Source organism: Lissotriton helveticus, chromosome 6 (genome assembly GCF_964261635.1).
Source record: "Lissotriton helveticus chromosome 6, aLisHel1.1, whole genome shotgun sequence".
Classification (NCBI taxonomy): domain Eukaryota; kingdom Metazoa; phylum Chordata; class Amphibia; order Caudata; family Salamandridae; genus Lissotriton; species Lissotriton helveticus.
Window position 1 is genome coordinate 1,167,450,397 of NC_136067.1, and position 27,738 is coordinate 1,167,478,134.

General features: G+C 44.1%; 1 protein-coding gene across 4 annotated transcripts in view; it reads right to left on the bottom strand.

Annotated features, from left to right (window-relative positions):
- Positions 1 to 16,054, bottom strand: part of FRMD1 (FERM domain containing 1) — a 797,190-nt gene extending 781,136 nt beyond the window's left edge. For 2 of the 4 annotated variants that reach the window (XM_078648856.1, XM_078648853.1), the window contains exons 1-2: positions 15,620 to 15,953; positions 749 to 839 (exon numbers count right to left, since the gene is read on the bottom strand). In XM_078648856.1, coding sequence (XP_078504982.1) covers positions 749 to 839; positions 15,620 to 15,718 — 190 coding nt within the window. In that variant the 5' untranslated portion in view covers positions 15,719 to 15,953. Of the gene's footprint in view, positions 1 to 748; positions 840 to 15,619 lie in introns of all 4 variants that reach the window. The other 2 variants (XM_078648855.1, XM_078648854.1) reach the window with 2 other exon arrangements.
- Between the last annotated feature and the right edge of the window lie 11,684 nt (positions 16,055 to 27,738).

Genomic DNA, 27,738 nt, shown 5'->3' on the forward strand with positions numbered 1-27,738 from the left:
AAAAATCATGTATCCACAAGCACTCGAATAAATAAATAGAATTAAAACAGCATTCATCCGATCGCCAGGAAACTTTGGGAAGTTGTTGAGTACACTCCTACGAAGGTTTCTGGCATAAATGTTTTTTAAATATCGGCCCCCAAGGGCCCTCATAATGTTTCGAATACTGATGTACGCACCAGACGGAAAAACAAAAAATCGTGTATCCACAATCACTCAAATAAATAAATAGAATTAAAATTACAGTTTGAAATGTTTTCCATATTAAAATGAATAGGTTTCAATAAAAATGACACAATGTAAATTGAATGTTATAATAACGAGTTCCCTTGAATTTTCTTTCTTCGGAGATCGCAGCAACGTGCGTCGGGTAAGCTAGTACCATATATACGTATCCCGTGTCTGAGGAATACTAGGTTACCCCTTTGAGTTAACACGTTTTCTCCATCAAACACCTTTCTCCTCCGATCAAGTAAGTTGGTTATATCACTCACGGTAAGGTGTGTCACAGCAGCCTAACTCATCTAATTAAAATAATACAATACTATCCGGCATCAATAGTCTACACCTGTGCTAAAAACATCAAACTTCATCTGAGGAACTCTTGATCGTGTGAGTGCTGACAATAGTTTCTGACCTCGTGAATATATGTACTATCTTGTAGACGGGGAAACGCGCCAGCACAGAATCAGCCTTTGGCAATCAGCACTAGCCACGTGTAATTGTAGGTTTCTCAAGATACACTTACTTTGAAGAACACTGAGGCCAAAGAAATGAGGGTCTTTGATCTTCACAGCATGGCACGCCTTATCGAAGAGCTCCTGCCCGTAGGCTTTCACCTACAAGGAACAAACAAATGCATAAGTGCGGACATATAGGGAAATCCTCGATAATAAACTCCTGTGGCTAATGCTGCATCTAATTTAGGGGCATATTATCAAGAACGGTGATAAAGTTATCGCCGCTTTAGCGGCAGGAAACTGCCGCTAAAGCGTCGATAATGGGCTTGATAATATGCTCTTGTGAATTCCCATAGCAGCCCATGTTCTTTCCTGCTGCTAAATTGGCGATAATTTTATCTCTGTTCTTGATAATATGCCCATTAGTTCCCATCCCTTCGGGTTAGGTAATTATAATCACTGAATCTTAGTTGTTTCTAGTCCAACTGCTTTTTGTAGTCAACAGAAGCCTGAAAAGTGGAGAGCCACAATATAACTGACACATATGCTAGTCCATGGTGAGCTCTCCTTGATGAAGTGGATTGATCTTGGGGAATATTCTGGATGCCTGTGTTCAGAATACTAGCCCTCACTGTTCAACCAGAAAGGCGCGCTTATGTACACTTATACAAAGGGTACTGAACAGGGTCGGACTGCCCTATAGGGCAAGCAGGCAGTGTCCGATGGGCTGGCATAACAGATTAGTGTGTGGGCCTGATTGTTTAACAGTGTGTGGGGCTGTTTTATGGTTTGCTGGGTCGATTTTTAGGGCTCGGCCTAGCGTACAATGCGCAGTAGTGTCGCGCAGCGAGAGTCCGTTTCCCGGCGTTTAGAAATTGACCTGGAAATTCCACGCAGCTCGTGCGTGTTATTTCCTAGGTCCATTTTCATTGGCATTTCAGTGCGTGTGTTTTTAAAACAGAACACGCAATAGGCCATGGGCGGTCGCGTAGTTCCGCCCATGGCCTATTGGTGTCTGTTACGCGCACCAGAGGCCATATATTTTCAATTATGGAGGCCGTCATGGCCGTGGTAATTGAAGACGTATGCTGGCAGTGGCGCGCACGCTTTTTTTTTTACAAAAGTATCAGTTTGATACTCGAAGGACAAGGTAAAGCACACATATTTAAATACATAAGTATGAATTTACCTGTATAAGTATAATTGCACTTACACACCAGTGTACGATATAACATATGTGTGAGCAAATTCCATATTTAACCTTCTGTAAGGCATTACTTAGAAAAACAGTTGTGCCGGTTTGAATCTTTAATTTGCACAAAAGTATCATATAGGACTTCTGGTGCCTACGCCCTACATTGTACATGGCGCGCAATCAGCCGCCTCTCCCCTCTCACCACAGACCCCTGTGTCCGGCAGTAGTTGAGTTGAGGGTATACTTGGTTCTGACCGGCGGAACTGCTCCGGTGAGGAGGGCGAAGCGTGAGCACGGGGTAAGAGTAAGACCCTCTTGCGGGACGAAGGGTGGAGATTAATTGTGGTGGAGGTATACACATTGCTCCCAATATTTTCTGGGGCCGAAGGACGGGCGATGCACGGCTCAGAAAGGATATACAGAAACAAGTGCTTCCAGCACCGACCACAGGGTCATGCCGCATCCCGGCCTCGCTCGCCTTTACTTAGCATTCGAGCTGCCCGAGTGCACTGCCTGTCAGTGAACTGCCAGGTGTGACCCTACTTACGTGAGTATGACCGGTGGGGTGGACGAGTGAGGGTCCCGGAGGGCACGGCTTCCCCGCCGCGTGACTTCAGCGCAGCCCGAGGATGCGGAGCGTAGAGGAGGCTGGGTGTTTAATGGAAGCTGCGGTGTGTCTGTCATTGTGTGGAGTGTGTGTCGCTCTGGTCTGCGACCATTGCTATGTGAATTTCTTTTTTTTTTTTACAAAAGTATCAGTTTGATACTCGAAGGACAAGGTAATTGTAATTGAAGACGTATGCTGGCAGTGGCGCGCGCGCTTTTTTTTTAACAAAAGTATCAGTTTGATACTCGAAGGACAAGGTAAAGCACACATATTTAAATACATAAGTATGAATTTACCTGTATAAGTATAATTGCACTTACACACCAGTGTACGATATAACATATGTGTGAGCAAATTCCATATTTAACCTTTTTTAAAAATAATAATAATAATAATAATTCACCACTCTGCTGAAAAAACCCAGTCTTGACTCAACTGACTTGAACAACTTCAGACCGATATCTAACCTCCTTTTGCTCTCTGAAACTTTGGAACGCTGCGTACTCCTGCAATTGACGCATCATCTGGACAACATCAATCTCCTGGACCCCCTCCAATCCGGCTTCAGACAAGGCCGCAGCACAGAAACCGCGATGCTGAACATCATAGACGACATCCATGGTTCTCTTGACGCAGACAAGTGCTGCCTCCTCATACTCCTTGATCTCTCCGCAGCTTTCGACACGGTGGACCATAAGCTCCTCACCAAGTAAGAGCTGGCCTCGGCGAGGTAGTTCTAAGTGGTTTTCCTACATATGCGCTCGCAAATAATAAAAATGAAGAACTTCACCTCCGAAACCCAGCAAGTCAACAAGGGTGTCCCTCAAGGATCAGTGCTCTCTCCTCAGCTCTTTAACATCTATATGGAACCGCTCGCCAAGCTACTCAGGAAGTCCAACATCCACTTCCACCTCTACGAGGATGACACGCAGATTTACCTGGAAACCTCTTCTCTTAATGACATCCACAGACTAAATGATGTCCTTAATGATGTTCAAGATTGGCTGACAAAGAATCACCTGAAACTCAATCCCGACAAGACTGAAACACTTCTCATCTCAAACAAAGAAGACAACCCTCAAATCACCGAGTGGCTGAAGTCGATCGATGCTCTTAAAGGTAATCTCACGCTAGCTGACTCCGTAAAATCTCTGGGTTTCACCCTAGACCCCAAACTAACCTTGACAAATCACATCAAGAACTCGGCGAAAAGTGCATTCTTTAACCTCAGACTTCTGAACAAAATCAAACCTTACATTCCTAACAAGGACCTCAAACTAGCCACGCAATCTCTAGTTCTATCAAGACTGGACTATGGGAACTCAATCCTAACAGGCGTTCCCAAATCGCACCTGGCCCCACTAAAAACAACACTTCATGCGGCAGCGAGAATGATCACAGGCTGCAAAAAAATCTGACCACATCTCCCCGGCACTCAAAGAACTCGAATGGCTCCCTGTGGAAATGCGTAGTACCTTCAGAACGGCCTGCCTAACCCACAAGGCCCTCCATACCGGCAAACCAGAATACTTGGCAAACAAGCTCAAAAAAGCAGGCCAAGTTAGAAATTTGAGAAGCTCCAACTCCCTACTGCTCATCCTACCAAAAACCAGAATGAAGAGAACTACGGACTGCTCCTTCACAGGAAATGCACCCAAAATATGGAACTCCATCCCCCCGCACTTCAGAACCATACCGTCTTATGCGGAATTCAAGAGCCAACTCAAATCCTTGTTCCTTACCCGTTCCCTAGGTTGTGGGTAACTAGGATCAGCAAGCATCCCCAGAACTATGCGGTAACTCTGAATCCTGTTACCAAGAAGTCCGGCTGTCCGAACTTTTCCTCCATCCAAATTGTCTTTCGTTGATCGCTTTTACTTGTTACGTGTCATGTTGTTCACTTTTTTCATTCCCTTTACTGTAAAGCGCTCTGCTACCTTCGGGTCTTGTTAGCGCTATAGAAAACTTCTCAATAAATAAATAAATAAATAAATAAATACAAATTTCAGATTACACCCTATCGCACTCTGGGTGTCTGTTGCTGTTTCTGCCCCCTATTTCTGGGTGCCCACCTGCACATACACGTATGTATGGCGTGTTTCTCTTTGAGCATATTTTAGTTGCCACTGTATATCCACAATTGTTATGTATGTGTGCAGAATGGTGTCGGAGTATCTTTCTTCCTGTCAACCTGTGTCCATCCCTCCCTGTCGGTTACACTCTGCATCTGTTACTTTGTGTGTATGTCATACTATGCCCCTTTAATTCTTGGTGTGGGTCACACTTTGGAATGCGTCTCTCTCTTCGTGTCCCAATCACTCTAGACCTCTATCTCTGTGGGATTGTCACTTAGTGTGCTGACCACCGTGTGCGCGTGTATATAACGAGAGAGAGAAAGAGAGGGCGTGTCTTCATTTTTCACTGGCCAAGAGTCTGTGCAGTCCGACTGTGCGCTCCTTTCTTCCTCGCTCTTCCTATATTTGTGTGTGCGTATCTGTTATCTCTGTGCCTGTCATCGACTCTGTGCGCGCGTTTGTGTATTTGTATTCGTCACTCACTTTGCCTGTTATTCTTGTGTCCCTGGTGGGCGGACTGTTTGTGTATTTACACCTGCCTCTCTCTCAGCTATGCCCTCTATTAGGATCCATGTCTATTATTCTGTATTTGTGGCGCGCGGCGTTGGTGTGTCTAGTATTTTCAATCTATACGTGTTTGTATGTGTTCTCACTCTCGGTGTACGACACCCTCTTGGCACGGGACTCTCTGAGCATGTCATTCTGTAGGTCACTCTGTGTCCCCGCGGGGTATCGGCCGCCCAGTTAGCATATCCGTAGATTTTCCAGCGCGCTGTAAATAATTCGTGATCGTTGCCTTCGCGTAAACATGTCAAGGTGAGTTTGATATATTTTTCCTCCTTCCCAACAAATTGCTTGGGAAATGTTTTTCTGTGATGTTTGGTTAGGTAGCGAAATTACCTAGCAACCGCTTGCTGTCATTTGCTCCTATGGTATTTTTTTGTGTTTTGTTTTTGTGTTTTGCTTTTCTTTGTCATGGGAAGCTGCTGCTAGCCTGATAGGAAGCGGGGTCTCGCAAGCACGGATCTGCCCCCTCTCCAAGGAGGGATATTTAAAACTGTCCCGATCCTCCGGCGGGGGCATCGCTTCCAGCTCCCGCCCAGCAGGCCCCGGGGGAGGGGCGGTGACCTTTGTAGGCACTTAGTATGGAGGCTCCTGCCGCACACCTCGGGGTGCAAGACGGGGGCCCTGGAGCGAGCAAGGATGGGTAGCAAAATACATCACTGTCAGATTTAAGTGCGACCCTTGGGGTCCCGGTGTCACTGCAGCTGCACCCCTGGACACCCAGAGCCACTGGTAGCAAAATACAGCACTGTCAGACTTAAGTGCGACCCTCGGGGACCCGGTGTCCCTGCACCTGCTGCACCGTCCCCTGGACACCCACAGCCACTGGTAGTAAAATACAGCACTGTCTGGGTTAAGTGAGACCCTCGGGGTCCCGGTGTCACTGCACCTGCTGCAACCCTGGACACCCAGAGACACTGGTAGTAAAATACAGCACTGTCAGAGTTAAGTGAGACCCTCGGGGTCCCGGTGTCACTGCACCTGCTGCACCCCTGGACCCCCAGAGACATTGGTAGTAAAATACAGCACTGTCAGATTTAAGTGAGGCCCTCAGGTTCCCGGTGTCATTGCACATGCTGCACCCCTGGACACCCACAGCCACTGGTAGCAAAACACACCACTGTCTAAGTTAAGTGAGGCCCTCGGGTCCCGGTGTCACTGCACCTGCTACACCGTCCCCTGGACACCCACAGCCACTGATACTAAAATACAGCACTGTCTGGGTTAAGTGAGACCCTCAGGTTCCCTGTGTCACTGCACCTGCTGCACCCCTGGACACCCAAAGTCTCTGGTAGTAAAATACAGCACTGTCTGAGTTAACAATGACAGTTATACAGAATAGAACAAACGCTAATAGCATTCAAATCCTTAAACCAGCTAGGTTTAGCTATTGCACGCCCAGACCTAGTTGTGCTGTTTTCTTTACCGCATACATGCCAACCCTCCCGATTCAGGCGTGAGACTACCGATTTGAAGGCTAGTCTCCCTCCTCCCGATTCAAGCATCCAGAATCCCGATACCTGAAAATCTCACCTTTGGTTTTTATGGGCTCGGGCCTAGCGTACACTGCGCATGCAGCGTCGCGCAGCGAGAGTCCTTTTCCCGGAGTGTGCTGGGTGAGCAGTGTATGTATGTCCAGGGTGAGAAGTGTGTGGGTGTGTAGGGTGAGCAGTATGTTAGTGTGCAGGGTGAGCAGTGTGTGGCTGTCCAGGGCCAGCAGTGTGTGAGTGTGTAGGGTGAGCAGTGGGTGTATGCAGGGTGAGCAATGTGTGGGTGTCCAGGGCCAGCAGTGTGTGAGTGTGTAGGCTGAGCAGTGTGTGAGTGTGCAGGGTGAGCAGTGTGTCAGTGTGCAGGGTGAGCAGTGTGTGGGTGTCCAGGGCCAGCAGTGTGTGAGTGTGTAGGGTGAGCAGTGTGTGTATGCAGGGTGAGCAGTGTGTGGGTGTCCACGGCCAGCAGTGTGTGAGTGTGTAGGGTGAGCAGTGTGTGAGTGTGCAGGGTGAGCAGTGTGTGGGTGTGCAGGGTGAGCAGTGTGTAGGGTGAGCAGTGTGTCAGTGTGCAGGGTGAGCAGTGTGTCAGTGTGCAGGGTGAGCAGTGTGTAGGGTGAGCAGTGTGTCAGTGTGCAGGGTGAGCAGTGTGTGTGAGTATGCAGGATGAGCAGTGTGTGGGTGTCCAGGGCCAGCAGTGTGTGAGTGTGTAGGGTGAGCAGTGTGTGAGTGTGCAGGGTGAGCAGTGTGTGAGTGTGCAGGGTGAGCAGTGTGTAGGGTGAGCAGTGTGTGAGTGTGCAGGGTGAACGTTGTGTGAATGTGCAGGGTGAGCAGTGTGTGAGTGTGTAGGGTGAGCAGTGTGTGAGTGTGCAGGGTGAGCAGTGTGTGAGTATGCAGGGTGAGCAGTGTGTGAGTGTCCAGGGCCAGCAGTGTGTAGGGTGAGCAGTGTGTAGGGTGAGCAGTGTGTGGGTGTGCGGGGTGCACACAAATGACGTGCTTTGGTGCCAGTGAAGTCCAGTGCTTTCACTGGGACGTTGTTCTAGGCACCTAGAAGACCTGGCACATGGTACTTGAGGCACACTGGTGTGGTGGTGTTAAACACAGGGGCACTGCTTTCAGAGTCTTTGGCTCCTAAGGGGGACCACAATCACCTGCCAGCTCTTTCACAGGAGCGCAACATTTCCATGTTCCCCCCTCTGACCAAAGCTTCCATTCCAGATGACAGACCCCGGTGTCTCACAGAGGATCACACAACACCACACAGGCACACACCACACACACCACACACACTGCACACACACACACACAACACCACACACAAACACACCACACCACACACACATCACCACACACATAACACTACATACATAAGACCACACACACACCAGACACACACACACAACACCACACACACACACAACACACACACACACAACACCACACCACACACACAACACCACACACATAACACTACATACATAAGACCACACACATAACACCACACACACACCACACACATAACACCACACATTCAACACCACACATTTAACACCACACACACACACACCACACAGACACCACCACACACACACACACCACCACGCACACACACCACCACACACACACACCACACATACACAGACACCACCACACATAAACACACACACACACACCACCATACACCACCACCACACACTCACCACCACACACTCACCACCACACACTCACTACCACACTTTTACCAGGCACACACACAAACCACCAGCCGTCTGTGCACACTTTCAACAGGCACACACAACACCAGCCTTCACTGCACGCTTTCACCAAGAATACACAGCACTAGCCGTCTGTGCATGCTTTCACTAGGCACACACACCACCAGCCGTCTGTGCACGCTTTCACCAGGCACACACAGCACCAGTTTCAGTGCACGCTTCCACCAGGCATACACACCTCCAGCTGGCAGTGCACGCTTCCACCAGGCACACACACCACCAGCCATCAGTGCACAATTTCTACAGGCACACAAACCACCAGCCATCAGTACACACATCAATTGTTAACGCATCCACAATTAACTATTGTAGCAATCGCAGTATGGCACACTTTACTTTTAATGAGGTTATTAGATCTCCGTGCACTCAATGTCTTTCAAAAAGATTAGAGGAGTTCTTAGCGCGTTTCCTTGTAACACTGTGCCAAAGGTGTCTTACGTATTGTATACAAAATGTGATGAGCAAATCACTGAAAGGCGCGCTGGTTTTACTTGAAACAAAAAGGTTTCTCCACGATTTTTTAGGATAAATTGATTGGAGTTTTCAATAACAGAATTCACTTAATTCTTGAGTTAACCATTAAAGTTTATTCATTTCCAAAAGGATTTTCAGCAAAATTCATAGTCATTCATTTTATTCATGAATATTTTCTTGCATTACTTCATGCCCGCCCAATGCATTTCGGGGTGTCAACCACAGCACAATTAATTAGACAATTCGAATTCTTAAGCAAAAAATAAATCAACCAACGACTTCATGCTACCACATTAATACACTATCCTAAGAACAAGAGAATTCCTAGAGGGTTGAGAATCGCTCTAAAACCAATGTTGTGTAAATATAGTAAACAATTTGTTGAAAAATGGTATCAAATTTTAAATAAATGTTCGCTCGATTTAATCCTATTAATCATACAAGAACTTTCAAAAGTATTAAAAGAAATCGAACTAGATCTCAACAACATGAAAAAAGAACTAGAAAAATTCCCGGACTTACAAACAACTCTAGAAGATGTTAATAAGAAACTAGACAAATATGCCAAGGAAGTAAATGATAGAAAAGTCAGAAAATATAAAAGAGATACTATCGATTACAAGTATGATGAAGTGTACACTTGGGCTGAAATCTACAACCAAAAGAAATGGCAACAACCAAAAACAAAACCCACAACTAATTCTTCACAAGAAAGCCTAGTTTCTGAATCAGACATCTCCCAAACCAGACAACCAATCGAAAAGATGCAGCAACCAAGTACATCCACCAAAAAACAGCCTTTTTTAGACATAAGCCCAGCAGCCAACGCCCCCCCTTCAGGCACAACAGGAGGGACAGAAGAATCTCCAGAAGAAATAGCCAAACGAACAAGGAGCCAGAAAAACACAAAAACGACTTAGTGATCAACATATCTTCTAAATATCTCACACCGGCACAGATGGCTGTGCTCAACAAAGGAACATCATTTGTACCGACATATAAGACCAATCTGGCTGAAACTGAGATCGCATTGTTTGAATTTTTCAGAACCCTCAAACTCAAATATTTTTTCAAGGATTCAATATCCACACCAGAAGCTACCATTAAAACATTCAAACCCAAGAGTACATTCTGTGTTCCATACTCGCACACAACCTTAGAAGTATGTGAAAGACTAATCCTGGCAGATATTCAAAAGATCAATTTCAACAAAAACACCAAAAGCAACTTGTCTAAAACAGAATGGAGTACCATGATTCTCTTATCCAGAGACACAGAACTTACCTTCCAAAGAGCAGATAAAGGCGGAGCCCTTGTCATTATGGATACCGACTTTTATCAAAACAATGTCAACCAACACGTAAATGACACTAATACATACATTCCTCTGGACACTGACCCCACAGAAGAATATCAAAAAACACTCATATCAATTTTGGAACATGCTCTTGAAATGAAATGGATTGATGAAAGAACAAAACAATTTTTGGAAACCAAATACCCACGAAGGCCAAAAATATATATGTTACCAAAAATTCACAAAGATATGAAGCAACCACCATTTAGACCTATAGTGTCTGCTTGTGGGTCAATATCAGACAGAATTGGTAAATATTTAGACTGTTTCTTACAGCCAATCGTCCAAAAGGGACGCACCTACATCAAAGACACGACTGCTTTTCTCAATTTGCTCAGAACTATTGAATTGGAACCGGACACGGAGTATTGGCTAGGCATAATCGATGTGATGTCTTTATACACATCTATTCCGCATAATGAAGGCCTTGAAGCCTTTGAATGGAATCTACTCCAAGACCAAGAATGTGAAGCCAACAAGATTTTTCTGATTGAACTAATGCATTTTGCGCTGTACCACAGCTATTTTGAATGGAACAACAAGTACTTCAATCAATGCAACGGGACGTCGATGGGCTTTGGGGGAGCTCCCTCATATGCGAACATGTATATGTCAAAATTCGAACATGACAACATCTTGAACAACGCTAACTAGACAGACCATCTAATAATATTCAAAAGATACATCGATGATCTATTTCTGATCTGGAGAGGAGATAAAGAACAACTCCTAATTAACATCATGGAACTTAACCAAGTGAACCCTAGAATCAAATTTACACACACCATACATAAGGAAACCATCTCTTTCCTAGATGTCCGAATAACCATCATCAATCAGGAAGTACACACTCAAGTCTACAGAAAAGCCACTGACCGCAATTCTAGCTTATTGTTTCAAAGCTTTCACCCGGAGACATTGAAAAAACATCTGCCAACATCTCAATTCATCAGATTGAAAAGAATCACCTCTGACCAACAAACTTTGGATAAAACCATACAAGATCAACAACAACAATATTTAGACCGTGGATATCCTAAAGAGGTCCTTGACCAATCAATTCAAAAAGTAGCTACTTTTTCCAGAGAGAGTCTATTAACATCCAGGCCATAGACCTCGGAACAAAAAACAGTTTGTGTCTTAAAATTTTCTACAGCAGCTAAAAAGATTAAGAAAATCATTAATCAACATTGGGCTCTGATCAAAGATGAACCAGATTTGACAAATCTCTACAACGAACATTTAACTTTCGCATATAAAAGATCAAGAAATCTAAAGGAAATGCTGACTCTCACAAAAACAACTAAAACTGTACATAAAGGAATGTCTAAATGTTATAATTGCATACACTGCAACAATGCAATACTTGGAAACACATTTCTGCATCCATCTAAAGGTTATAAAATAAATCTTCAATACACCGGCAATTGTGACAGCAAAAATGTGATTTATGCAATCAAATGCCCGTGCGGCAAAATATATGTTGGGCAGACGGAAAGAAAAATTAAAACCAGAATTTCTGAACATAAAAGTAACATCCGCACTAAGCAGATGAAATCAGCGGTAGCCAATCATTGGCTAGAATGCAGTCATCAAATCGCCCAGCTGAAATTTACCATTCTGGAGATGCTCCCACAACGATATGACACAGACCCCACTAAACAACGTCTACAGGCAGAATTCCACTGGATAAAAAAACTCAATTCCCTTCAACCAACAGGGATTAATGATCGAATTGAATATTCATGCTTTTTGTGATCTGCAACACAACTATTGGTACCTTTGAGAGCTTTTCCGCTCCAATATTACTAGCATCTTAATTTTGTTTCTTCATGATAGATTGTTTTTCATTGTACAGACATTAATATTGATATCATCTTTGACATCATTCAATTCGCTGTTTCATGACTGTAATTTTCACTTTTTCATTCTTCACTCTTTATTTCTATGTCTCCTACACACTTTCCATTTGGCTCTTGACAATCCACGATGCTTCCTGTTAATTTTCACCTTCGGTCCTTTCCCACTTCATGCACTCGCGCTATTATGCATAACGTCATCCGTTCCCGCAGGTTTGTTTACATCTCGACGGCACACCACGTGTCTCACCGTCCACCTATCACAGAGCGCGCTTCACTCCCCACTCGGTCCCCCGACCGCGGGATTTTTCAAAACGTTCCAAATCCATTCTCACCTAGACTTGGATCTATTTTACGGTAACACACGTTTCCGACCTCATTTAAGGGGGCATTATCACATCTTTTAAGTCCGTTTCACGATTATCTAGTCACGTGATTTCCCCACACCCTTATAATCAGCCACCCCATTGGCTCACTATCCACACCATCGCTTCCGCGTTGGGAACTTCGAGAGCTCCATGCATTTTTCATCCGGTAAGTCCCCGACTTTCCCTTCTACCACGCTAGTCCTTCTCGTCTTTTTCTTATAATCGTTATGTAGCCTGGTCGATCCATGGCAGTACTTCACCATTCACACAGTATCCTCCTAGTTACTCACTCGTTTGACCCCACCCAGTCATCTATTTAATTTGCTCATTTGTATTCGGATTCCGTTTGAATCAGCCTACAGTCAATCCTATATTATTTGTACTAAGTTTATTAATGTCATAGCATAACTTGATTGTATACATGTGTAAGGCTCTAAATTCGCACGCTGAACACTAAGGTCCTGTATGTTTTCATGTTTTAGGCCCCTGACGAAGGGACACCCTGAAATGCATTGGGCGGGCATGAAGTAATGCAAGAAAATATTCATGAATAAAATGAATGACTATGAATTTTGCTGAAAATCATTTTGGAAATGAATAATCTTTAATGGTTAACTCAAGAATTAAGTGAATTCTGTTATTGAAAACTCCAATCAATTTATCCTAAAAAATCGTGGAGAAACCTTTTTGTTTCAAGTAAAACCAGCGCGCCTTTCAGTGATTTGCTCATCACATTTTGTATACAACACTTTACTTTTAAACATATTCATCTAAAGCACAGCATGACACCATTGCTACAATTCAAATCCAACCCACATAATTCCACTACACACCACATGCAAAGGTGGTGATGGACGGAGCGTTGACAATACAAACACTCACCCCTAGTCAACTGATCTGGGTTTAATCCATCACCGTTCTTTAGCTCACTCCGCCACCCCAGTTCAGACATGGCCATATGCAAATCAGTCTGACCCTGTGCCTCATGGGAACAGTCCAGCCCGAACTGCCAAGCCATGTCTTCCCTGGACCGGAATCAAGTTTCCCAGGACCGGTTTCTGGTATTGGCATTACAGCCGTCTTCAGCCGGGCTTGCTTGACTCCAATGGCAAAGTGAGCAAGGGACTCACGTCTGAGCATACCCTGCCAACTTAGGGCGAACAACGCCACATGCATACACTCCATAACACATGACGAAAAGACATTGCCATTTACAATGCCATTAGCTCAAACTCAAATAAATCCGAGACCTATTGCATTTCCAATGCTTGTTACAGTTGGTATCTCTGATATTATCAGCAACACCAGATGAGTGGAATCCCCCATACCGTGCAAAAGACCCATCAGTGCGTCTTTATAAATTCCAAACAGGCCTCATTTGCAAATGTGGGTCACTTTTTAGCTATCTGATTAGCACATGTTGGACAGTTTTATTTTGTGGTCCGGGCCTATTTTTGTGGTTTGTTCCCAGTCCGGCGCTGCTGCTGAAGCAATTACTCCAATTCCACTCGCTAGACTACACATGCTCTACTGACAAGTTTGTGTTATTCTGTCCACCACAGCCGACTTCCAAACAATGCCTGTTTTGAGCTGCTTGTCTGGCACAAGTACATATTTTAAATTCCTGATTAGGGTAGCTTTCCCTGGGGAACATTTTCACAGACAAAAAAACACTATAGCGACGACAAGTTGTCCCCGTAGCTTTAAGTAGGATGAAAAAAACTGGGGGGTGGGGGGGTTGTCTCTCGTAGGGGCCTGGGCGATATAATTACGGGCTTGGCCTAAAACACATGCTTAAAATCTGTGCTTAGCATAGTGTGCCACCGGACTGGTATTGTGTTTCTTCTATCATTACATCCAAATATATAATACAAGTTTTTATTTATTTATTTTTATTTATTTATGCATTTTTATATAGCGCGGACTTTACCCGAAGGCGTCAGAGCGCTTCACATTAGGAACAGAGATGAAACATAATGAGAAACATTACAAAAGAACAGATTGCAAAAACATACGTTACTTACATAAGGTAAAAGTGACAATTGTGAGCAAACAAAATACATGAGGTAGTAAAAACTGTGAAATACATGAGGTAGTAAAGGTAAAAGTGACATGGCACCTGCAACAAGCCAGTACTATTGCCTTTGTCAATTGTTGTAAATAAGATAAATATGAACTAACTATGTTTTCGTTGTATATAATACTGAAAATGCTGCCGTTTTTTGTGAGCGAGCATGTGGCGTAAGGCTAGAGCTTTCGAGCTGAGACGGCAGGTTCGAGTCTAACGTCAGCAGTACATATGGTGATTAAAAAAATGAATATGTGCTTGTGAAATGTAACTGGTGCTAATGTATAGCCCTCCAATTTTGCGCTATATAAAACAAAAGAACGAGTTACGCCCCCCCCCCCAGGGTAAAAATAGAGAGCGCGATAGGGACCAGTTTCGGCGCCTGCTTTTAAGAACTACCGCTGCTGAGCACCGGCAAGACCCAGCCCACTTAAAGCCCTGGTTGTCCCACACTCTCATCTTAGCACCGTTGTACTGCAGTGCAAAGTTATGTTGTCACATTTTCGTTTCAGCAGGAATCCTGGTTTCAAAACATTATGATAAGCGAGTCTGGGAAACGGCTCAGAAACCACGCAAGCCGAATGAGTGCGCATGAAATCGTTCTCGAGTGCCAGCTATTAAATGCTTGCTCACACGGAAATAATGATGTACCAGAGATAACATACGGTGTGGCAGGAGAGGAGCTCATAAAACGCAAGGCTCGTGATTGGGCACACACAGAAGCGTCAGGGGCAGGACAGCAACCCGCGGTGCCTTCACTGGCCGCGTAATTTGCACATAACTGAATATTTGGCCAGTGTGCCACAGCAGAATCGCGCGGGACTTCTAAGCCTATTTTGGAGACCAATCGCAGAAATATTATTTAATTAGAAGAGTCAGAATTTCGAGCTATCCAAGAGGGCAACTTCCTGGCAGAGAGAATGAACATTGCAATTGCTCCTTCCTTGGGCTAGAAGGGTGGGTTTCATACATGAGAAAAAGTTCTGAAATGCTAAATAATCATTCATTTTAGCTCCCGGCCCTTCCTAGCCCCCCTCCCACCATCGCCACACAAGCTCCACACATCACCTGCGGCATCCCATTCCCCCTCTGGATTACTGCATCAACACGTACCCCGACTGCCAAGCAGATCTCCTGCCCGTCGGGCATTATGACACCGACCGAGCGCTGCGCTTGCTCTGGCATCCTGCCCCGCTGGCCAGTCATGTGCATCAATCCGGCTCCAGCTGTTCTGTCCTTGGCGGGTCCAGCAGCCCGTCTTCACCCACCTCCTCTCTGTAGTTTCTTCTTCCGGGCGGAGGCACCAACACAGGGTTTACATCTTAGCTGAGTGTGGGAGGGCTCGGCCGCCGGAGACGCACATGCAGAGCCTCATTCCACAGTGAGAGCTAATCACATGCTCTCCACATACCGATCATGGCTGCCGGCCCGTAGGTCAATGCCTTCTGAGTCACGGCGATTTCACCTGCAGAGATAGCGTCACTCCAAAAAGTTACTATTGAGCACAGGGAAGCGGAACTACCGTTTGTGTTGATACCGAGTTAAAACAACACTTTCTAAATCACCGAATGTTTTGATTGCAGTGATCCCACTCAAGCTAATTCAGAGCAACATATTAAAAACATAATTAGGGGAGGGAAATGCTATGTCAAAACAAACATTGATAAAGACAGGCGTTCTGTTTTTATAATGAAATGTGTTGGTGTGCTGAACACAAAGCTGTAGTTTATGGATACCAAAGGAGGGTTGAAAAAAGGGGTTGATAGAGTGGAAGTTTCGTATTTGACTTATTTGTAGGGGTGCATCCTAATCACGCATAGAGCACTCCCCCATATAATCGTGCCTTGTTTAAATGTGAGTGTTAGAATTGTGAACCACGTTAATGTATCTATGTGACATATTTTGGTGTACTGATAAGTAGTATGAAGAGTTAACAAAGGAAATAAATGTAACTCTTTTAAAATGTCTACTGCAAGGTTTTATCATTTCTGTTTTATTCGCTATTGATTGTAAGTTGGTTTTAAATTGTATGTATATCTTTTATGATCTAAGTAGATCGAAATAAAGATTGAAATGGATGAATGGAAATGAAACTAGCATAAAACGCTAACATGAAGCAAGCGTGTTAAGTTTGACACTGCTCATGAACTAAATGTGTTTAATAATAATACTTTCTATATTTTGGTAAATGTGTTAGTCGAAATGAAATATAGTTCTTTCACTAGCAATGTTTAAATGATACATTCTTATCTTAGCCAAAGCTGTAGGCCTGAAATGCAAACCCCTTGCAAACTCTTGCTTTTGGATTAATGTTCTGAATTTCATGCGCGCTGTGGAAGCTGTTCTTCCTCACGTTTTGCATTGCAGGCAGAGAAGCATTCCTTAAAACAAAGTAATGTCTTTGTTTTAGCATCCAGGCAAGGAGAAAAGAAGTTACAATCATATGGCTTGGAGGCGATAAAGGAAAGAAGTTGGTTTCACATGGTAGAAGGCACGGGGACCAAGGACAAATTGTTGCAAAGGATCCACATGGAGAACACCATGCAAAAGCACGCTCATGGCTGTACCCATTGTGGAGTACGTGCCAGAAGAGAATCATGGGAATTCTACCTGTGGCCAACTGGCTGTTGGAATTAGGGATAGTGACCACATCTTCCTTGCCTTTGGAGAGGGAGCATCTCAGAACAAACTCTTCCTCTTGTGATAGTGGCTTTATGCTGCCTGATTCATCTCAATGGTGGAGAGACTTCTTAGGAAGCCTCCACGACTGACACCTTTCCTCCTGATTCAATATACTTACTCATTAAAGTAGAGATGTCACTATAGTGAAAGAGTAGGGATATATTTAAATGCTGTTTGTTCATCAGCCCTTGATGCATGGTAATTTGGACTCTTGCTTCTTGATTGTCTGTATCCTCCTTCTCAAACTAATAGTTCTACTCATGTTGTACAGTCTAAATTGGGTGCATAGATTTGACTTTATGCTGTTTCCTTTGTATTTCTATACCCTCGTGTTGAGGTGTGTTTATTTTCAGTTATTTTTGGCTTTCTAATAAACGTGACTAATCTTCCTCAATTGTCCTTTGGTTATCATGTATCAGGAAGAGGTGTTTCTAAATTGACTGTGCATTAGTGATTTTCTCCCCTTTACACTTCCATGTTGCTTAAAATACCCATCAGAATGTGTCTCTAGAAAGTTCCAGAACAACTAGAAAAGGCCCTTCCAGGGTTTTGCTGTGTGATGATGGAGCATTACAAGGGTGGTGTGGGGCTGCTGTGAGTTTACATGTGGCAGTGGTATTTGGTCTTGGGAGTTACGAGACTGTGTTGGGGAGGGTGTGTGATATATTTGGAGATATTCGATAGCACGAGTGCTAATGCAGTGCCATGGTGTTGTGTTATTTAAAACAGAGAGGTGCTTTGGTGTCACGTTTTCACCGGAGGGTGATAATGTAGTTTGGAAGCTTGTGTAGCAGTTTAAGGACAATAGTAGGAAAATAGTAGGGTGTTGTGTAGTGGTAATATAGTAGTGCTGTGGGTGTAGTGTTCTGGTCTGAGGTGGTAGTGTAGTGTTGTGAGTCAGTGGTAGACTTTACCAGTGTGGTGACTATAAGTGGGTTATGGTGATACTGATGTGTGAGGCGTGTAGTGTAATGATGTGATGGTAAAAATGAGGCTACTTAGTTGTTCTTTGCTGTGGGCTGGTACCACAGAATAAACATAATATTGTGGTGGTGGATGGTTGAGTGGCAGTGGATTTGGTTGATCTTTCTAGTGAGATGGTATTGGAACAAATGTCCGCTGCACAGTGTGGTCAAACAGTGCAGCCCTGCTCTATTTACATTTTTTGATCTGGTCTATGTTTTCCTTTTCTGAGATCAACAACATGTGAGGACAGGCTTCACATTTCAGTGGAGTCAGTCTTTAACAGAGCTAGCCTCTGTTGTAATGAAGGTGGTACAGCCAAAGTGCATCTCTAACCTCAGTGAAATTTGCTAATGCTCTTTCATGGTAGTATTTGAGCTGTCAGTGATGGCAGCAGAATTATAATCCATGGTTTCATGCGTTTTTACCTGCCCACTTCTTGCGCTTCGTAAATAGACATCTCCTCTGCACGAGATGGGAAAAAGGGAAATGAATCCTTTTTCCTACATAACCCTCACCCACTCTAGTAGTGGCATGAATTATCACCGGGTGGCACCACGAGGGTCATAGGACCATTATATCCTGTATGCCCCTCATACATTATTCTTTTTAATCATAGCCCATCCACCCCACTATTAAAGGGATACCTTGGGAGTGGATGAGGTATTTTTATTTCCACGTTGCTTCCCCCAGACACCCTAACATGCAAGGGCTCCCTGGAATATGGTTGAGCCCACCCTGAGTTTTAGGGGTCAGGGTGAACCTGATGATGAGGCATGCCACTGCCAGAGTGGCGGATGCTTATATATATTAAAAAGGATTATTTTAACTTTTTCCCATCTCGTGCAGAGGTGGGGTCTATTATAGAAGCACATACTGCACGTTTGGTGGTGAGTAATAAGACTGTGGTGCTCCAAGGGGTTTCACATATAAATCTAGTTATAATTACAATTCGGCACAGAACAAAGAGGTAGGGACAACCACCATATTCTCTAATGTGTTGTCGAAAGGCCACAGATACAGTAAAGACTAGTCCTCTGCACACATATACAATACAAGCATGATCGGCAAAAGTGTAAATCACAGTCATATTTCTTTTCAATCCACAATTGTTTTTTTCTTTCTTCTCTGGGTGGTATCTGTATACACCCCAATCAGTTCCTTATGTTCCTAGCCTAGGATATTTACTATTCAAGAAGTGCACCCAAGCCTTTTGAGGCAAGGATATCCTCTTAGTGATTTTGTAACTTGAGTTCTGGGAGAATGAATCCTTTTTCTTCCTTTTCCTAACATAAAGACCTACATACCAGCCCGGTAGGCGAGTCACCCGACCTCCCTTACCACTGTTTTGAAGTGGTATAGATGTCATCACACATCCACATAAAGCAAAATAATTGAATCTAATGTTGATAGGAAGAAGTGGTACTGTACTATTTGGCAACATGATATCAGGGGTGTTGATTGTGGTTGTTGAGTGTGACTTTAACTAAAGATAATAATGGAAGCGCCTTCCAAGTTATTATGCTTTGAAGTAGTACATAACTGAAAAGTAGATTTATATTTTCATTTATTTGTAACTTGATAATATATCAGCAAGCCAGAGAGTAGTATCAAATGGACACATTCTTCAAGTTGTTTATATGGATATCACATACAGCCAAGACCTGTTCATCCCTCAAAAGACTTCTTCAGTGCACTAGTGGTTGATGAGTTTGTCTAAGGTCAAAGTATGGATGTTGAAGGGTATCAGGGCAGGTATATGTGTTAACATTGGTTGTCTCATGTGCGACTAGTGAAGTTGCTGTAAGCTTGAGCTCTTTAGAGAATGGTGTAATGAGTTTTGGTTGTGTCAAAACTAACTGTGCGGATAGTAACCAGGACTCAAAGGAATTGTGTACTGGGACCATAGGTGCTGAGTTCTATGCTCCAAAAGTGCTGAATGATGTATCATGCAAACAGACCACTACTTATGTTCCCAGACTGCAGTTGTTCCATACAAGCCTGGTTAGTCCTTGCACAGGCTGTGTTCCTCTTAATTGCAAGCGGGCATACTGACCATGCTACTGTGCATGCCTACTACTTTAAGTGCCTTATGGAGTCAGACACCCTCTGGTCCAGAAAGTTGCTCGGGTAGCCATCCGAGGCGCTGGCAACTGGAGGTGTAGAGTAACTTCTATCACTCATCTGACTGTGGAAAAGTAAATTTTGCCATGTTGTATGTGCCTACGTGTTCCCTATGTTATGTTATATGTGCATGATCGATATGCATGTATTCCCTTCTGATCGATTAAAGACGCAATTACAGTTGTGTCCATCTCTAGTATGCCAGTTTCCAGTTATCGTGAATACAACGAATATCAGGCCTATGTAAAGCTACGTTGCCACGTTTTCTCAGTGTGCACGTTAATTCATTGAATTATCCCCGTTTCTAGGCCTCAAAAGGGCCCGGACTCAGATTCAGCTCCTGTCTCCTGAACCCTCTCCGAGGAGCGATACAGCCCCCACCTGTATCCCTGACCCTTCACTTGCTTTCATGCCTCGCAGTGCCCGGCTCGGCCTGGCTCTGCCTCCTAGTCTGCCAAGAGTATGTTATGATTCTAGTTATCAGTCCAGCCCTCCTTCTCTGCATTCCTAAGCTACTGAATTGCATCAATAGTTTCCGTCATGGTCTAGCCTTTATGTCTCCCTGTAAGAGAAATACTGTATTAATATTCATAGAATATTCCTCACACACGCACTACATATAGAATTATGCATGCACCAGTCTTAATGTCTGTTAGCCTTTACCCTGATAACTTTTGGATTCTATCAACATGTTCTCTAAACACGAGATACTAGATAGGCTTTAGGTACATGTCGCTCTGACACTCCAGACTTTAGTCTCCTCTTCTAGCACAGAAGTCATAGCCCCCAGTTCTCCCTAGTAACACGTCATTGTCAGTTTGCGCGCACCACTAGGTTAGAGGTCCCAGCTGCTCAGGTAGCCCCCTCCATGTTTCCGCCCCTTTTATGACATATTCTGTTACGTTTGCATCACATGTCTATGTATACGCCCTGTACACGCCTTCTTGTTACATCATTTCTGCCCTTATCTTTCGCGACTGCTACAAACTCCGCCTACTGCTACGCCTACTGTATTGACTGTAATGTATTTTGTTTAACTATATATACTAATGTACTGTTATTAAAAGTTGTCCTACCCTGTTCCTGCCCCCAGATGCGCATCTTCCCCAGATCCCGTACAGGCTGTCCTGTTCTTGTCCTTTATGCTTAATTAAAGCCTGTACACTCTAGCTACCTCGTATCTTGACTCTTATTTATTGAGCTAACCGTTTATTGATTATAGTCAAAAATAGATCAGGTAATTAATTATTTATTTACCACATAATGGCGCCCGAATAGGGACTTGCCCTTTCCCCACGTGCCGGAGATGCCACGCAGGCCCCCTGTTCCTCTGCAGCCGTGACGGAACCATACCGTGCACGTGCAGATATTTCTGCTTCAAGTATCCCTCAGGCCCACGGAGGAGACGGAGGTTGCGGTCCAGCGTCCAGACGAGGCGGTGGAGGAACGCGGCGAGTCCCGACCAGAGCCCAAGCCGAGAGTCCAAGGTCCGAGGTATCCGGAGGCCCACCTGTAACTGAAATCCGAAGTTCGTCCGTCCGTCGTCGTAGCAGTCCAGTCCAGTCCGAGGCCTTCCGTTCTTGCTGCCCGGTGAGTACCGTTGCTGGGGTAGTATCTAGACAGGGTCAATTAATTTGTCTCTGGTCCGTGGGTTTGGGTACACAGATCCAACACGAAGTGTCCACTTAGGTGGATGCGGGTCCTGACGTGTCTCTTTATGGGACCGGTAAGTTTCGTACTGTTTTAGCAGTGCATCTAGTCTGTTCTAGTAAGTTCTGTTCTCGAGAAATTCATGTGTTCTGTTTTCAGTATTCCAGATAGTATTCTGTCCGAACCGTTATTTTTAAATGTTATTTCATGTGTTTTCAATGTCGTGGTATGAGTGATTTGTTTCAGTTATTATTATTGTGTTTTATCGTGTATTGTATTTGTGTCCAGACTCCAGCCTTAGTTATGCCTCTGTTCACGAAGTTACGTCAGTTAAGAACTAGAAAAGGTCTGCTCGAGGAAGCAGTTCCTGTCCCGCCTAGGGACAGTCCAGGTCATTTTATGTATCATAAGCATGGCATAAGTGCCATATTATATCTAGATTTATGGGTAGAGTACACCAAGGAATTAGAAGAAAAGTATAGATGGCCCGTATCAGGTACGTGGGATGCCGAGTGCATCATGCGAGTAGAAGAAGCATTATGGAAAAAGAAAGCCAGACAGTCACAGAAAGATGCCATCGAGTTATGGCGCAAAGAATCTCATAAAAGAACAGAGAAAGAAATCAGAAAGTCAGAATTAAGTAGAGAATCCTCTGAAAGAGCCCAAGAAAGGGAATTAATCGAAATAGGTGAACGAGTTAAAGCCGAACAGTCAGACAGACAGAGAAATGCCCTCATTAAGGGTATGTATCCTCTTCTTGCCGAGGGCTTGTCGAAAGCAACCCCGGAAGCACCATGTAATTTTCCGCCGCCATTAGTTCCGATTAAGCTACGTCACAAACCGACCGCAGCTGATATTTTTCTCTCGTCCTACTTGGACGACACAGTCCCAGAATATGCAAATCCTGCTCTGCCAGTTCCTGTAAATAATGTAATTCCTGTTCTTCCAGCCACCGGGGCACCTGTTACAGCACCTGTTACGGTACCCCCGGTCCAGCCCATAGTACAAGTTCCCGCTACATCAGTCACTCTGCCAGCACGTAGAGTATCAGTCGACGATTCCAGTTTAGGGGCCGCGGGAGGAGGTCCTCCTGGTACCCCGCCACCACACAAACGTGTAACATTAGTCGAGTTACATGAACGTGCGTTACAGCGTACGCCCAAATATCAGTCTGTTGCAGAAATCAGACGAGCTCTTACCGAATTCCGTTATGATCCAGTCCCAGGCGATGATAATATGGTCATGTATTCATTGCGTGTAAGACGGGTGACCGAGTATTTGGACACCCTACCAAATATGAAAGAAGATCTAGACAGAATATATCGTTTCATCCGTACAGGAGAAGATTCAGAAAGTATTGGCGAAATCATGTCTCTAAGGAAAGCTGAGACCCAGCTCATGCTATTAAAATTTCTAATTAATTGTTTAGTAAGGGAACAAGATTGTCCGACTAAAGATCCGACCGAAATGAAAGTCCTGACAAGGTGGAGTGATAATATAGCCGAGGGTAGACACAAGACACTCAGTAGTATAGAAAGTATGTACAAGAAAATTCGTAAGGAAATAATAAGGTTACACGAAAATCGTAAAGCAGCACAAGTAAGCGAGAAAGAAAACGACTCTTCTACTGAAGAGGTAGACGACGAGAATACCGCCAGAATAGCGTATGTAGGTAAATCTAGATTTCCAGATCGACATTCACGTCTAGAACACAAGAAAGTCTTTCATCTTCCAGCACCAGAACAAGGTTCTCTGGAACAAGTATTTCAAGCTACCGATCACATTCTGAAATCACGAATCGGTTATAGTGAACTTAGTACCATGCATGAACAAGAACTAGCCCGATCAGCAGTCCGATGGGCTACTGATTCTACCACTTTTCCAGATGAAATAGTGGCACAAATGTTTCTGAAACTGCCCCCAGCCGAGCAGCGACTGGTGGGTATGTATATGATCCAGCACCTCATTACACTGTATGAGGGTCAACATTCTGATCCAGGTCCGTTACATGATGTTCTGAACGAGTTACTCCAGTATAAATGGAAAGGTTTAGGTACCGATTTAATTAGTGTCATTCTAGAACAGCGCCACAAATATAGAACGTTTCTGAATCCACATTTTGTTCACGTCTCACCCCCAGAAAGTAAATCATTCTACATAGATAGACAGAATCCGTTACGAGAAGTACATCCAGTTAGGACACCAGATGGTGAAATGCAACGAGTATTTGTTTACACCCCTATCACAAAGATGGAACTCTTAGAGATGAAGAAATTAATTCCCTGTCACGACAAAGATCCAGCAGGGTTCCATCGAGAATTAAAAGACATGCTCCGTATGGGAGAATACACGTATCCAGATATTATTAAAATGTTAAAAGTCCTGTTGCCCGCAGGGGTATATGAGAAACTCAAGGAAAAAGAATGGGAGGTGGGAGAGAAAAAGATTGATTGGACAGCTCTAGAAGCTGAAGATAAAATACGAGTACCAGGTACCGGTCTTGGGGACAAATGTAAAGAATTGCCCGAGTTGTTGATACAAGTTTTGCCAAGATTACTAGCCACGAAAAAGGAAGATTGGGATGCAATTTCAGCATGCAAACAGAAACAGGATGAAGATACTAGTGATTTTTATTCTAGATTCGAAAAATGTTTCATTATCAACAGTGGTTTGAAGACAGGTAGCGAGTCATACCCTCATCTTTTTGTTACTAAACTAGTCGAGAATTCAAGCCCACAAGTTAAAAATCGAGTTTTGAAAGTCGAAAGTACCTGGCAAGCTAGTACCCCGTCACAAATGCTCCAGATGCTCCAGTATCACCAGAATAGAATCAGGGAAGAGCAAGAACATGAAAGGAGACGTATGAAAGACACGAAAATGAAGGTACTAGTTGCACAATCTGTTCCACAAGACAGTCAGAAGAGGGGTCCGAATCAAGCCAGTCATCCTGCAGCTCCCGTTAAAGGGACATGCAATTATTGTAAACAGCCAGGTCATTTTATAAACGAGTGTGCAGTTCTGAAACACAACATAGCAACTGGTAAAACTAAAGAAAGACCACGTCCGCCTAGCCAAGAGCAAGTTTCACAGACTTCTCAGTCACCACAGAATGCACAACAGACAGCTCCAGCACCGCAGCCTATCGCTGCAACACAGCATGTTACACAGCAGATGTACCAGTATGCCCAGACAGAGTATCCAGATTATCAACAGTATTCATGAAACAGCCTAGAGAGGGAGGTAGGCTTGCCTCTCATCGAGATACCTGTAGATCAAGAGGGTCCCTATGTACACAGTCAAGTATTAGGGAAAGACAGAAAGTTTCTGATTGATACAGGGGCAAGTAGGACTACTATCAGTCATGACGAGGTTCCAGGGGCTCCGCTCTCAGGCTCTAGAAACGTTTCCCTTGGATTTTCAGGAAAACCGATTGTTAATGAGATTTCAAAACCAGTTTCTCTAGAAGTTGGTCCATTGTCCCGAACTACTGATTTGTTACTTACGAAATCATGTCCAGAAAATTTGTTAGGCATTAAAACATTGAAAGAATTAGGTGCAGTAATTTGCTGCTCCCCAGAAGGAATACGATTGTTCTTAAGAGACTTTAAAGGTCACTATGTATTACGAGATTTTGATCCAAGATTGTCCAATGTACCACAGCATTTATGGGCGCAAGGTCCAACTGATGTAGGTTTTATGCAAATCACACCCCATCGTGTGACTCTCAAGCAAGGTATAGTCTTGCCACGAATCAGACAGTACAGATTGCCACCTGAGGCTGTAGCAGCCTTATCCAAAATTATTGACGAGCTTATTGCTCAAGGAGTGGTTGTAGAAACTGACTCCAATGTATGTAATTCTCCTATCATTCCAGTCATGAAACGTACTGATCCAAATGCACCTCCAGTATATCGATTAGTGATTGACCTTCGAGAACTTAATAAATGTATCATACCCCAGTATCCAGTAGTCCCAGATATTTCATCCTTATTAACAGCTATTGATCCTAAAGCTACATTTTTTACTGTAATAGACCTCAAGAATGCATTTTTCAGTGTTCCCATTCATCCAGACAGCCAGTACCTTTTCGGTTTTTGTTTAAATGGAAGGAGCTATAAATTCACACGAGCTCCTCAAGGTTTCACAGAAAGTCCTAGCATTTACAGTCAAGCACTTAAAAGACAACTAGACAATATTCACATGCCAGCTGACACTGCCCTGCTCCAGTATGTCGATGATCTACTGATCACAGCCCGTTCTGAACGTGACTGCGAGCGAGCGTCACTTACAGTTCTGTATTTTCTAGCCGAGATGGGACACAAGGTGTCCCCTTCGAAGCTTCAATTCTGTGTCCAGCAAGTGATCTACTTAGGCCACTTACTGTCCAAGTGGGGTAGGCAGTTGACACCAGATCGTATCCAGTTAATAGCGAGTCTTCCACAGCCCAAGACACAGAAGGAGGTACGTGCTTTTATTGGCCTCACTTCTTATTGCAGACAATGGATTCCTCAGTATGCATTTCTAGCCAAGCCACTGATACAGTTAACGACACAGGAGGCAGCCGTATCGACTGTTCTCCCTTGGACATCTGAACATACACTTAGTTTTAATGAGTTAAAGAAAGCCTTATGCCAAGCACCTGTTCTAGCTACACCGAACTACAGTAAGCCTTTTACACTTTTTGTCACAGAACGTAATGGAACTGCATTATCTGTTCTCACACAAGATCAAGCAGGACAATACAAGCCTTGTGCTTATTTTCCGAGCACATTAGATCCAGTAGCCCAGGCTCTGCCTGCGTGCCTCAAGTCAGTTGCAGCCACAGCTCTAGCAATCAGACAAAGTGATTCCATAGTATTAGGACACTCCCTGACAGTACAAGTTCCACACTCCGTGGAAGTTCTTTTAAACCGAACACAGACTCAGCACTTGACCATTGCACGTTTAACAGGTTATGAACTGACACTGTTCCAGCCACACATAGAAATCAGACGCTGCACCGTTTTAAATCCCGCTACTCTGTTACCGTCAGTTACTTCAAATCCTGCCACACATGACTGCGTGGAAGTAGTTAACACTATGACTAAGCCAAGACAAGACCTGACAGACATTGCATTACCTAATCCCGACCTGACACTTTATGTGGACGGTTCATGTATGAGAACTAGTACAGGAGAACTAGTAGCCGCGTATGCAGTGACCACTGAAACCGAAGTTATTGAAACACACCGTATTGACACCCTGTCTGCTCAAGCAGCAGAGCTAGTTGCTCTGACCCAAGCCTGCATACGTGCCAAGAACCTGAAAGTAAATATATACACAGATTCACGTTACGCATTCGGAGTTGTACACGACTTCGGAGTGCTCTGGCAGGAGAGAGGTTTCATGACTTCTCATGGAACCAAGATTCAGCATGGTCTCCTCATTCAAGCTCTGTTAGATGCAATACATTTACCGACAGCTATCGCTATCATGAAGTGCAAAGCACATACGAAAGTTACTGATATCATTTCCCAAGGTAATGATCTAGCAGATCGAACAGCCAAGCTTACAGCTCAGACACCAGACATTCCAGTTAACAAGACACAGACATCCATTCCAGAACAGACTACTTGTATGACAGTTAAGGACCCTACGCAAGATGTCATAGACATACAGTTACATGCTACTCCTGAAGAAATCAAGAAATGGTCTGAACAAGGAGGGGTCCAGACAGATCAGGGATGGGTGACGAAGGGAAAAGCCACATGGTTTCTCCCCGACTCTATGGTTCAAGTCATTATCAATACCGCACATAGTCCAGCACATCTAGG